This window comes from Culex pipiens, chromosome 3, assembly GCF_016801865.2.
Source record: "Culex pipiens pallens isolate TS chromosome 3, TS_CPP_V2, whole genome shotgun sequence".
Classification (NCBI taxonomy): domain Eukaryota; kingdom Metazoa; phylum Arthropoda; class Insecta; order Diptera; family Culicidae; genus Culex; species Culex pipiens.
The window spans coordinates 35,441,150-35,455,285 of NC_068939.1; the positions used below are offsets into that span (position 1 = coordinate 35,441,150).

The 14,136-nt window shown below is 31.7% G+C and overlaps 1 protein-coding gene across 1 annotated transcript in view; it reads left to right on the forward strand.

The window, feature by feature from the left end:
• The window catches only part of LOC120418886 (uncharacterized), a 115,097-nt gene extending 103,465 nt beyond the window's left edge, over window positions 1-11,632 (forward strand). The window contains exons 5-9 of the mRNA XM_039581419.2: window positions 4,952-5,120; window positions 5,191-5,349; window positions 8,031-8,199; window positions 8,259-8,425; window positions 8,493-11,632. Coding sequence (XP_039437353.1) covers window positions 4,952-5,120; window positions 5,191-5,349; window positions 8,031-8,199; window positions 8,259-8,425; window positions 8,493-8,701 — 873 coding nt within the window. The 3' untranslated portion in view covers window positions 8,702-11,632. The remainder of the gene's footprint in view (window positions 1-4,951; window positions 5,121-5,190; window positions 5,350-8,030; window positions 8,200-8,258; window positions 8,426-8,492) is intronic.
• The last annotated feature ends 2,504 nt before the right edge of the window (window positions 11,633-14,136 follow it).

Sequence of the window (14,136 nt, forward strand, 5' to 3'; positions counted from 1 at the left end):
AAACATAAATTTTTCGACGATGACGCCTTTAGTGCTGTGATTTCATCACCAGCTGAAATAGACACCATCGGCCAGCATCAAGCGACGAACCCCCCAGACTTCCTATACAAATCTAGAGGAGGGTCTGCCGACAGCCGACCGGCTGCAATTGATCACGAATCGCGGAAGCAAATTGTTTTTCAAGAAAAGAAGAAAAAAAAAGCCTCACAAAACCACGTCAAAACATAGCGGTTTGGCGGGCGAGAATTTTCGAACCGAAAACAAGTCGCCATCGCATGTAAATTTTGGTGCAGGAGGAAGCCGGAGATCAGCTGACAAAAGAATAGGGATTGTGTCGCGAGCGGCTTTGAAAGAAGAACAACAACAAAAAAAATACAGCAATTTTAATCAAATAGAACAGCTTTGCCCCGGGTACCGGTTCTGACAAAAGTCAGAATTGTGTACACAACCAGTCGCGCAGCCGTTTGGGAGGGTGACGAATGATCGAGCATCGGCTGAAACGTGACGATTGACTGCAGTCAGGGGTGTAGCTTATCAGGTTTGGAATGGGAATTTTTTTTGAAATCTATCCTGTCCTATATTAATTAGGGTGGATAAGTTCAAAAAGATGTAGATAATATATGATATTTAATTAATTTTTATTTGGAAACACTTTTCCAAATTTTGAATTATGTGAATTATCATTTTTTTAAATATTTAAATTGACCTTATTTTTTTTATAAAACTGCGAACCAATTTAAGATATTTTCAAAAGTAAGAATTGATTTAAAATTTTGTTTTTTTTTTTCTGCCGATAAAAATCAAGCCAATAGTTTTCTAGATCTCGTAATTTGAAAAATGAGTTGTAATTAGATGACACAGAGAAAATTTTATTTATCACGAATTTTAAATATTAAAAGTCTATATCTCTGCAACAAGCAGTCAAATCTTAAACAAAAAAAAACTCTTCGGAAATATTTTATTTCTTAGGCCGTTGCAAATATTTTGCAAAGTTCAAAGTCCGAAAAAGCTAAATATAAAGAATTTTCTCAGCTTCTCAAAAATATTTTTTTCAAAAGCGGACAAACTATTTTTTTAAAATCAAAAACTGCGACTATTTTGAAAAAAGTCACCTAATGGTTATAACTTGAAAACGGTGCACTTTATCAAAATTTTACTAAAGTACTTTTTGATTGCGATTTCAATTTTTGTGAAAATGTTTTGCGACCAATATATTGATTTTTTGAAAAAAGTTGTATTGATTCAAAAAATCATAACTCGAAAAGTTGGCATTTGATGTCCTCTAAAACATATAAAAAAAAATGTGTTTTTTGCAAATCAAGTTTTAGTGACAAAAAGTGAAATAAAAAATCACCAAATTTTTTTACCGTATAATTTGTTTTTTCAGTGTAGTCCATATCCATACCTACAACTTTGCCAAAGACACCAAATCGATCAAAAAATTCCTTCAAAAGATACAGATTTTCGAATTTTCACACATCATTTTTGTATGGACAGCTACCAAATTTGTATGGAAAATTATATGGACAAACTAATGATGCAAAATGGCTTCTTTGGGCATACCAAAGGCACCAAAGAAGTTTCTGCCGGATTAAAAAATACAAAAATTAAAATTATAGAAAAATAACCGATTCCGTAGAGAACTGCTCATATTTTATCTTTACTTCAACACATTTTAATCCATATATTGTTTTTAATATGAATATAACATATAATTGAATGATATATTTTAAAAATAGTCCTTTTAAAAACTTTGTATTTTCAAATACTTTTTAAAAACTTTGATCGGGGATGAGGGAAATCAAAACGATTAAACTTCAAGGTTTTAGAAAAAATATTTTAATAAACATTATTATGAAATTCTCAGTTCAAATCAAAGTTTTCTCTATGAAAAAAAAAACTCAGCTGAAAAAACACCAACAGAAAATAATGTGTATACTATTTCACAATCATAAAACTATTTTTTACAATAAAATTTTTAAACCTTTTTTTTCTGAAATCGTTTTGAAAATGATGGTAATATTCATTAGGAAATGGTGACAGATTTTGTGTCGAATGCATTTCAATAGTTTTTAGTTGGTAAGACTTTTACTTCCTTTAAAATTTAGATTTTTTTTTATTTGCCCCCTTATTTTTCGGACCGATTTTGGGGTTGCGAGATAAACTTAAAAAAAAATTGGCAACGACTCTATGTTTAGAAAAAAAAAACTGAAAATGGAAAACAAAATAATTTGGAAAAAATATATTCAATGCATTTTCCAAATTGTTTGCTGTTTTAAGTCGAATTATAAATTCTCTTAATGTTTTTTTTTAATTTTTTTTAAATAGTTGTGCTGGCTCAAAACTTCATGCAAAATTAATTTAATTTTAAATTTTTTTAATTATATTTATATCATAAATATTCAGAGAGAATCACAAAACTCTAAAAATGCAACGAACAAATTTAACAAATGTTTGATTGTTTTTTCTTCCGTTTCTTATTTTTTTTTCATCAATACTTAATAAGAATTCCAATATACAGTGCCAACCCTTTTTTTGGCAACACAACTTTTCGACACATTTTCTCTCGTCAAAATAACTGATGAATGAAACTTACTTAATTTTTTTTCTAAATTGTTGATAGAAAACCAATCTTAAACATCATACAATGATTAACAATTTAAAAATTTACGTTGATTTTCGGCAAGCAAAAAAGTGTAAAAAATTATGCATAATGTTTTTACCTTTTAGATTTATTTCTAGAAGTTTTGCATTTATCCGAACAATGGGCAGAGCTGTTGTTTTGTCTGAATTTTCTGAAAAAAATATTTTTGCAACTTCTAAATTTTACTAAAAAAAAAACAGTTGTTTCAACCTTGTCAAGCCATTATCAATTACATCGTCGTACCCTTAATCGCACCACGATTTACATTTTTACGACTTTCTTCCTAGTTTTGTTTATGTGATTGTATAGTACCGAAGTGTTCGCGCACAAAGGACGGTGGTACCGCTGTGGGTGGGTCGATAAAACGTGCCAATTCTACCTGGGTAATTCTCCGCCAACTCACACAGCAGTTGCCCCGACCCCTCTTCGATTTGCGTGAAACTTTGTCCTAAGGGGTAACTTTTGTCCCTGATCACGAATTCGAGGTCCGTTTTTTGATATCTCGTGACGGAGGGGCGGTACGACCCCTTCCATTTTTGAACATGCGAAAAAGGAGGTGTTTTTCAATAATTTGCAGCCTGAAACGGTGATGAGATAGAAATTTGGTGTCAAAGGGACTTTTATGTAAAATTAGACGCCCGATTTGATGGCATACTCAGAATTCCGAAAAAACGTATTTTTCATCGAAAAAAACACTAAAAAAGTTTTAAAAATTCTCCCATTTTCCGTTACTCGACTGTAAAAAATTTTGGAACATGTCATTTTATGGGAAATTTAATGTACTTTTCGAATCTACATTGTCCCAGAAGGGTCATTTTTTCATTTAGAACAAAACTTTTCATTTTAAAATTTCGTGTTTTTTCTAACTTTGCAGGGTTATTTTTTAGAGTGTAACAATGTTCTACAAAGTTGTAGAGCAGACAATTACAAAAATTTTGATATATAGACATAAGGGGTTTGCTTATAAACATCACGAGTTATCGCGATTTTACGAAAAAAAGTTTTGAAAAAGTTGGTCGTCATCGATCATGGCCGTTCATGGTCACCCGCGACAGACACGGACGACGAAACAAAGAGAAACGCAAAAAGTAACTTTTTCAAAACTTTTTTTCGTAAAATCGCGATAACTCGTGATGTTTATAAGCAAACCCCTTATGTTTATATATCAAAATTTTTGTAATTGTCTGCTCTACAACTTTGTAGAACATTGTTACACTCTAAAAAATAACCCTGCAAAGTTAGAAAAAACACGAAATTTTAAAATGAAAAATTTTGTTCTAAATGAAAAAATGACCCTTCTGGGACAATGTAGATTCGAAAAGTACATTAAATTTCCCATAAAATGACATGTTCCAAAATTTTTTACAGTCGAGTAACGGAAAATGGGAGAATTTTTAAAACTTTTTTAGTGTTTTTTTCGATGAAAAATACGTTTTTTCGGAATTCTGAGTACGCCATCAAATCGGGCGTCTAATTTTACATAAAAGTCCCTTTGACACCAAATTTCTATCTCATCACCGTTTCAGGCTGCAAATTATTGAAAAATACCTCTTTTTTCGCATGTTCAAAAATTGAAGGGGTCGTACCGCCCCTCCGTCACGAGATATCAAAAAACGGACCTCGGATTCGTGATCAGGGACAAAAGTTACCCCTTAGGACAAAGTTTCACGCAAATCGAAGAGGGGTCGGGGCAACTTTTCCCGATTTCGTGTGAGTTGGTAGAGAATTACCCACCTCCTAGCTGTGTAACGACGACGCAGCAACGACGCCGTGCGTGCGTTTTTACAATGCGAAAAATTTACATAAAACTGTGTGTAGGAGCGGGCAACGCACCGAAATATAACGCAAACCTTTTGCGCTGATAAAGTTCTAACAGCCAATCGGAACCGCGACGATCAGCTCGTCAACAGTCGCAGCAGAATGTCAATAAATTAACCGCTTTGAATAAGTTAGCGTCAATCGTCGCTTCCATCAACGCAGACCCGTTACAAGTGGCGAGGCTGAAGTCACGTGATTGTTCTTCTTCGAGGTTCACCCCTCAATCCTTCTTCACCTTCTTGTCTTGCCTGTTAGTTGGAAACCTGTTTTTTGTTGTGTTTTTGTGCTAAAAATAAATTTGCAAAACAAAAACAGCCAATTCTTTAGTTTTTTTTTTGTTGTCCGCAAAGTCCGTCCATTTCTTCCGTCATCGACTAATAGCATAAAAGTTTGAAAAATCTGTTTAATAAATGCAACCAAGTCACTGGAAAAGCCCAAACTAATTCAGAATTTATCTCTTTTTCCCTCCCCTCAAAAAACCAATCACAGATCGAGAAACCGGTTACGGACGGGCTGTCACACCGCACCCGGGACCAGTGGGAGATCGATCGGACGTCACTCAAGTTTGTGCGCAAGCTGGGCTCGGGCCAGTTTGGCGACGTTTGGGAAGGCCTGTGGAACAACACGACGCCGGTTGCCATCAAAACGCTCAAATCGGGTAAGACAGGGCTCGCTCGTCGAGTTATGAACTTTTCCTTCAACAATTTTTCGTTTTTCCTTTGTTTTAGGAACCATGGACCCGAAGGATTTCCTCGCCGAGGCGCAGATCATGAAGAAGCTCCGGCACAGCAAGCTGATCCAGCTGTACGCCGTGTGCACCCTCGAGGAGCCGATCTACATCATCACGGAGCTCATGAAGCACGGCTCGCTGCTCGAGTTCCTGCAGGGTGAGTGTTGTTTTTTTTCCATAATCTAAAGTAAAAACTAAAAACTAAACACTTAATACAAAATTCAAAATACAAAATACAACAATACAAAAATACAAAAAAACAAAAATACAAAAATACAAAAATACAAAAATACAAAAATACAAAAATACAAAAATACAAAAATACAAAAATACAAAAATACAAAAATACAAAAATACAAAAATACAAAAATACAAAAATACAAAAATACAAAAATACAAAAATACAAAAATACAAAAATACAAAAATACAAAAATACAAAAATACAAAAATACAAAAATACAAAAATACAAAAATACAAAAATACAAAAATACAAAAATACAAAAATACAAAAATACAAAAATACAAAAATACAAAAATACAAAAATACAAAAATACAAAAATACAAAAATACAAAAATACAAAAATACAAAAATACAAAAATACAAAAATACAAAAATACAAAAATACAAAAATACAAAAATACAAAAATACAAAAATACAAAAATACAAAAATACAAAAATACAAAAATACAAAAATACAAAAATACAAAGATACAAAAATACAAAAATACAAAAATACAAAAATACAAAAATACAAAAATACAAAAATACAAAAATACAACAATACAAAAATACAAAAAAAACAAAAATACAAAAATACAAAAATACAAAAATACAAAAATACAAAAATATAAAAATACAAAAATACAAAAATACAAAAATACAAAAATACAAAAATACAAAAATACAAAAATACAAAAATACAAAAATACAAAAATACAAAAATACAAAAAAACAAAAATACAAAAATACAAAATACAAAAATACAAAAATACAAAAATACAAAAATACAAAAATACAAAAATACAAAAATACAAAAATACAAAAATACAAAAATACAAAAATACAAAAATACAAAAATACAAAAATACAAAAATACAAAAATACAAAAATACAAAAATACAAAAAAAACAAAAATACAAAAATACAAAAATACAAAAATACAAAAATACAAAAATACAAAAATACAAAAATACAAAAATACAAAAATACAAAAATACAAAAATACAAAAATACAAAAATACAAAAATACAAAAATACAAAAATACAAAAATACAAAAATACAAAAATACAAAAATACAAAAATACAAAAATACAAAAATACAAAAATACTAAAATACAAAAATACAAAAATACAAAAATACAACAATACAAAAATACAAAAATACAAAACTACAAAAATACAAAAATACAAAAATACAAAAATACAAAAATACAAAAATACAAAAATACAAAAATACAAAAATACAAAAATACAAAAATACAAAAATACAAAAATACAAAAATACAAAAATACAAAAATACAAAAATACAAAAATACAAAAATACAAAAATACAAAAATACAAAAATACAAAAATACAAAAATACAAAATACAAAATACAAAATACAAAATACAAAATGCAAAATGCAAAATGTAAAACACAAAATACAAAATACAACATACAAAATACTAAATATCAAAACATTTAAACTTTTAAACTTTTAAACTTTTAAACTTTTAAACTTTTAAACTTTTAAACTTTTAAACTTTTAAACTTTTAAACTTTTAAACTTTTAAACTTTTAAACTTTTAAACTTTTAAACTTTTAAACTTTTAAACTTTTAAACTTTTAAACTTTTAAACTTTTAAACTTTTAAACTTTTAAACTTTTAAACTTTTAAACTTTTAAACTTTTAAACTTTTAAACTTTTAAACTTTTAAACTTTTAAACTTTTAAACTTTTAAACTTTTAAACTTTTAAACTTTTAAACTTTTAAACTTTTAAACTTTTAAACTTTTAAACTTTTAAACTTTTAAACTTTTAAACTTTTAAACTTTTAAACTTTTAAACTTTTAAACTTTTAAACTTTTAAACTTTTAAACTTTTAAACTTTTAAACTTTTAAACTTTTAAACTTTTAAACTTTTAAACTTTTAAACTTTTAAACTTTTAAACTTTTAAACTTTTAAACTTTTAAACTTTTAAACTTTTAAACTTTTAAACTTTTAAACTTTTAAACTTTTAAACTTTTAAACTTTTAAACTTTTAAACTTTTAAACTTTTAAACTTTTAAACTTTTAAACTTTTAAACTTTTAAACTTTTAAACTTTTAAACTTTTAAACTTTTAAACTTTTAAACTTTTAAACTTTTAAACTTTTAAACTTTTAAACTTTTGAACTTTTAAACTTTTAAACTTTTAAACTTTTAAACTTTTAAACTTTTAAACTTTTAAACTTTTAAACTTTTAAACTTTTAAACTTTTAAACTTTTAAACTTTTAAACTTTTAAACTTTTAAACTTTTAAACTTTTAAACTTTTAAACTTTTAAACTTTTAAACTTTTAAACTTTTAAACTTTTAAACTTTTAAACTTTTGAACTTTTAAAATTTTTAAAATACTTTCATCAATTGAAAAATGCTTTTTGAAGTTTTGAAGGTAGTTTTATCCGCTTTAAAAAAATATCAGTAGAGATTTTCCGTCACAAAGTATTTTTAAATATCAAAAACTTGAAAAAGTAAGCCATAATTTCCCCCAAATCAAAAATAGAAAGATAAATCAATGTGCGAAAATGTAGAGAATAACTCAACTATAGAAAACTAATAAATTCATCTCCCAACTCTTTTTTCCCTGCAGGTAAAGGCCGCAACCTGAAGCTGCCGCAGCTGATCGACATGGCGGCCCAGATCGCGGCCGGCATGGCGTACCTCGAGTCCCAAAACTACATCCATCGCGATTTGGCCGCCCGGAACGTGCTCGTCGGCGACAACAACATCGTCAAGATTGCCGACTTTGGTCTGGCGAGGTAAGGGACTCCTTTGAGCGGTAGCTTGAATTGGAAACTAATCGGCTTTTCTGTTTCAGATTGATCAAGGAGGACGAATATGAAGCGCGGGTGGGCGCCCGGTTCCCGATCAAGTGGACGGCCCCGGAAGCGGCCAACTACAGCAAGTTCTCCATCAAGTCGGACGTGTGGAGCTTCGGCATCCTGCTGACCGAGCTGGTCACGTACGGTAGAATACCGTATCCAGGTAAGATTATTTTTGTTGAATGGAGTACTAGAATGGGTGAAAATTGTTGGGTTTTTTTTTCGCTAAGGTATGACCAACGCCGAGGTGCTGAACCAGGTCGAGCACGGCTACCGGATGCCCCAGCCGCCCAACTGTAACGCGACGCTGTACGAGATTATGCTCGAGTGCTGGAACAAGGACCCGATGCGGCGGCCAACGTTCGAGACGCTCCAGTGGAAGCTGGAGGACTTCTTCACCCTCGATCCCAGTGAATACAAGGAGGCTGCACCGTTTTGATAAATGGCGGCCGATTCTAGTACCACACCTATCGACGCAGCCGTCGGCGGTGCCACCGCCGCCGCAACAGAATCTACTACCGCTTCTACTACTGCAAATGCTACTACTACTACAACCACAACTGTTCCAAAATCGTCGGGCGCCAAAGCTCGCCGCAAACAACCGCAGCAGCAGTCGCAGCAACAGCGCCAGGTATTGCTATTTATTTAAACGTCTACTCTAGTACTGCATTTCCCACCCTCCCTGACTACTACTGCTCCCCCCGAACGCGCGTCCCTTCCGGCAAACGAAACTATTTAGGTTGTGTTCTAATCTAGTACTGAGTTCTGCTACTACCGCATTATGCCAAACTAAACCACGCCCAAACACTGTGAATGCATCACAAAACCGACAAACATAGACACACACTCAAAGTACATTCATTCCTGTTTTGATAGACGGAGAGAAGAGGGGCGTTAACTATTTAAATCGAATCGAAAACAATCATAAGTTTACAAGAGCAAGGTTAGCAAGCAAGTCGCGACCATGTGTTCGATATACTGTAATCGTAGCAGGCGGGCGCGCGCGCGGATTGCGGCAGCATTTTTCCGTTTGTTTTCATCGTGCTTAGGTTCTAGTACTGCACGCAATCCGTCGCGGTTGGCCCCGCCCCCTCCAAAGCACACTCACACACACAAACAAACACACACTCTAAGCGGTATTATTACGATAATATTTTGTAAGTTTTGCTGTAGGTTTGCATGATCTTTTTACCGCGTGGAAGAAGAAACAGTTAATAAAGTAGACGTTCGATCGGAAAGACAACCTTTTATTTTTGACAGATGGCAGTGTAGTACTAGATCGAACGGTTTACCAGATCATGGTTGTTACGAAGAGGGGTAACATATTTCTTTGTTGATGGTTGGCTACCAAATTGCGCAATCGTCTACCCTTTTTCAGTAATGCTACCAAAATTTGACGCTAAAAATATGTGTTGTCATCTTCAGCAATTTGCTACTTGCAGTGGTAACGATCATTTTTGTCTGTTACCAAAACTTATTGGGTTCCAGCTAAATTTCCAGTTCTGAATTGCTACCAATCTTTTCATGTTTTTTTATATGCTTCTGTTAGCGTTACCAAATTAGTAATCCATGCTACCAATTCTTAAAAATATTAAACTAAATTCACCTTCAGCCTTTTAAGATTTGCCAAGCTTCCAAGTGAGCGAGGTAAGCCTCTTCCAAATATTCTCATGAAATTAAATCGACTTGCTACCAAAAGTACGCTACCAAATTTGCTACCAATGTGAGAAATTGTCTCCATTTGTTGCTGCAACTTTAAAAAATGGTAAATGACAAATTTGTTTCTTTTCGTGACAACCTTTTTTCGGCGGAAACCAACCGCAGACTACTAGATCCAAAACCAGCAACACACAGAGATTTCCATGTCAAACTTTTTTTCCCACAATTTCCACCTTTTTCAAACTTTGAATGCGCGCATTTCTTCGGCATTTCTTCCACCGCATTTGCCCTCTGTTATTCGATTGATGAAGGAGAAACACCTTCACGACACTTGTAAATAGAAACCCTTTTCAACGCTAAGCCAACAGACGTAACTGTAACGATGAAAGTTTTATCCATTAAGGACTCACACATACACACAGAATTTGCGGAATGATAACACACTCAAAAAAAAAACCTAGAAAACAATAACGGAAACTGTGCTACCTATCGGAAGAAGAGAGTAGAAACGAGAACAATAGAGCAACTACTATTTTTGAAAAGCGAAAAAATCAGCCCACTTTGATCCGATTTTGTGACTTTTGTGGCGTCTCAGTTGAACGGCAAATATCGTTTTTCGTGACATCCGTGAGTGTACGATTAATTACTAATATTGATACGTTAGTGAATTAGACTGATTCCAATCACACACACACACACATTAAAAAAACATCTACCCTCTCACGTGCATTTTTCCGTGTATCCAATTTCGAAAACATCCAGTGTCATCGCACTTTTTTCGTTCTTCTTTCTTTCGTTTTAATTTATTCATCTCGTTACGCTTTGCACCACAAAATCAAGTATGTAAAACTCGTCATTTTTTATTTATTTTTGTTTCGAAAATTGCGCTTTTACACGGAGAAAATTGAGTCCTCCCCTCTGAAAAAAAGCATAATAACGAGAGAACGAACGCTATATTTACAAAGAAGAAAGAATCGATTGAAAATATAAACGAGCACTAACGCTGTCTGCACACGATTGGAACAACAAAGAAATCACAAATATTTGTAAATTACTTCGTAAATGTTTAACTTAAAAAAAATGCAAGCATTCGTAATTGTAATTCTCTAAGCTGAATATTACACAAAACAAAATCCCATTTGAACATCGTGCCCAACATGATCCATTCACCCTCATAACAGTTAAATAAAAAAAAAACCATACACAAACCGCAAAGATTGCTCACTGTTTATCGCAATAGATGTGAATTACACACTAAAAACATACACTCTACTATAGAACACAGATTTTCAACCGTAAACATTAAACAAACAAAACAAAAAATCTATACAATTTCGAATATACAACAACAACACAAAGCGAGTGGGACAGAAAAATACACAATGCAAGACGAAAACAAAACAAAACAAACAAAACGATGATGTTTACTGCTGTGGAAGTGAAGGGAGATTGCTACTGGCTAACTGAAGAGACAAATGTAAGCGAAACAAAAATGGGAAACACACTGCATCAATAGTAATCTTTCTATGATATTTTTAAATGTAAATGTTGATAATTACAAGTAATAAGAATACTAAAATAAAAAATATATAATGATGATGAAGATGGGTGAAGACGAGAAAAAAGAAGAGTTGATGAAGACGAGATATGGAATCAAGCGAAAAATAAAAACTGTATCAGAAATAAAAATATATTGAAAATTTTATAATTACATGCTTGTGCGTGTTCATTTTCAGCCATATCCGAAATCCTTTTTATAATCTAACCATAGTGCAGTCAACCTTTCGAAGGCATCCAGCAGAAATGGTTAAGGAGGTAATATACTATGACAAACATACTCGCACTTTTTCGTGTTTGACAGTTTGCCAAACTCGCAAACAACTTATTTTTTTTTATTTTAGTTGTTTGCGAGTTTGTCAAACACGAAAAAGTTCTAGTTAATTGTTTGTCTAATACCTGCTTTAGCTATTTTGAAAACCAATGATTACAAAATAACCGCATCGGTGAAAAATGCATTTGAAACACTTTTTTTCTGTAATCGATTGTTTTAGATTTTTTTGGCCCCTGCCTCGACTTGAGTCGAGGGTAGAGATCCTGTAAAAAGAGGCTAAATGTTACTTTCTGGGTTCCGATCGAGCTGTATAAATCAGGGTTCCAATCGAGTGGCAAGGCCTTGCAATTAAGGTTGGAATCGCTTTAAAATATTGTTAACCGGGAAAGAAGATATTTAAAACTGTAACTTTTGTGAAACTACTGTTTATAATTATCATAATTGGGTCCTACACTTAAGTTTAATTTGTGATATTATTGTTTAAAACTACGATAAAGCTTATTTTTTGAGTACGATTACTCTTTGTACGTTCGCAAAGCATTTAAAACGGGGTTTTCAATCAATTGAAATAATAATGATTTCACGGCCCTTCTTGACAGAAAAGGTTTTACTTGACAGCTCGGGGACCATAGTTGATCCATCGAAAAAATGTTGTCTTGTCAATTTTTTTTTTTTGCATTAAAATGAAAAAAAATCAGACATGGTTTTTATCGTGTTTTTTACCGTTGTACATAAATATATACATAGGGCTTTAATACCCAATTACTAACAAAAGTAACGAAAAAAAATAATTTAGGAAATTTCGGGTTTTCGATCGAAAATATTTTAAACAGATTGCAACCTTAACCTTGCACGACCTTGTCACGCGATTGGAACCCAGCGACCAATGTCGCCTATTTATATATGGTCTCTAGTCCAGGGACATAAACTTTAAAAAATCCACGCCAGCCTTACTGAAGTTATTTTTTTTGTTTCAAATCTTGTTTGGGCTGTCGCAAATATTTTTCAAACTTTTTGTTCAAAGTTACAAAAACGGTCCAAAACATCATTGAGCAACAATATTTCTTCAAAAAAACAAATTTCAATTACATTAAAGGTGAAATCAGCTGAAAACAAGTTAAGATGCATTTCTCAGCGTTCAACTAAAATGTTGAAAATCTGGCTTGTTATTTCAATTATTTAATTTAACTTTGAATTAATGAAGCATTTTTTTCAATTTTCAAACTTTTTAAATCTTTGAAAGATCTGCTTTTATTTTCATTCTTTATTTATTAGCATCCTACTTGACAGCTCGTTCCGAGGGTACCATAGTTTATCCATCGTAAAATGTTGTCTTGTCATTTTTTTAATTTTTTTTGCATCAAAATAATATTTTTTTCGGAAATGGTTTTCAATCATGTTTTTACCGCTGTAAATAAAAGTTTACATAGAGCTTTGGATCTTATTTTTATGTTTTCTTTTATTTTTTCAATTTTTTTTACAGGAACTCTCTACTGCCATTTTTTTTCAAAAGAAAAATGTATTTAAAAAAAAAACATTTTTTTCGGGTTTTGGAGGTCATTTTGAGAAACATTTGTTTTACGAAAACCTTAATTTCTCTAGTTTTATGTTTTTATTGTTTCATTATTAGTATTTTAATTAGCATTAATTTTGTTTATTTTTGGTAGTATTTGGTCTATTCTACTACCTCATATGTGGAGTTTTTTTGAAAAGGACCAATAAACCAAATATCCAGTTTTTGCTTTTTGATTGTTTTTGAAACCGCCTTGAGTCAGGGGTATTAAAAACACCCAAAATGCAAAAACTGAAAATTTGGTTTATTGGACCTTTTAAAAAAAAACTCCAGATATCATGATATTTTGCCTATCTATTTTTTTCATGTTTATACAGTCACTTTTTCAGATGTTTGCTTGTTTTTCACATTTTCTGCTGTAGAATGGCACCATTGCAATTTAAATTGTAAAAAAATATGCGTAGAGGCATAGTACGGGACACTACAAAAATTACTGCAGACGCCAAAGTTGACACCTAAAAAAAATACATTTTCAAAAAAAAAAAATTGCAAGGTCACATAAAGCAAGTAAAACTTCGAACCCTAAAAATTTCTAAAATTTTTAGAGTTCTTCTTTTAAATGTTTTTGAAAGATCAAAAATTGGTTGACAAATAGAATTTTGGCGATTTTTTTAAGCGAAGCCCGTCTTAAAGCGGGGTTAGGTTGTTTTTCTTGTTTATTTTAATTTTTTAACATTATAATTTGATTTTTATTTTCTCAACTTCATTTGATTTTAAAATTTTTAAAAACCTAATTTTGTTATGAAATTTCTAAATTCTAAAATTCCGAAGTTTTCTTGATTTTAAGTATTTTTTAGATCGGTGCAATTTT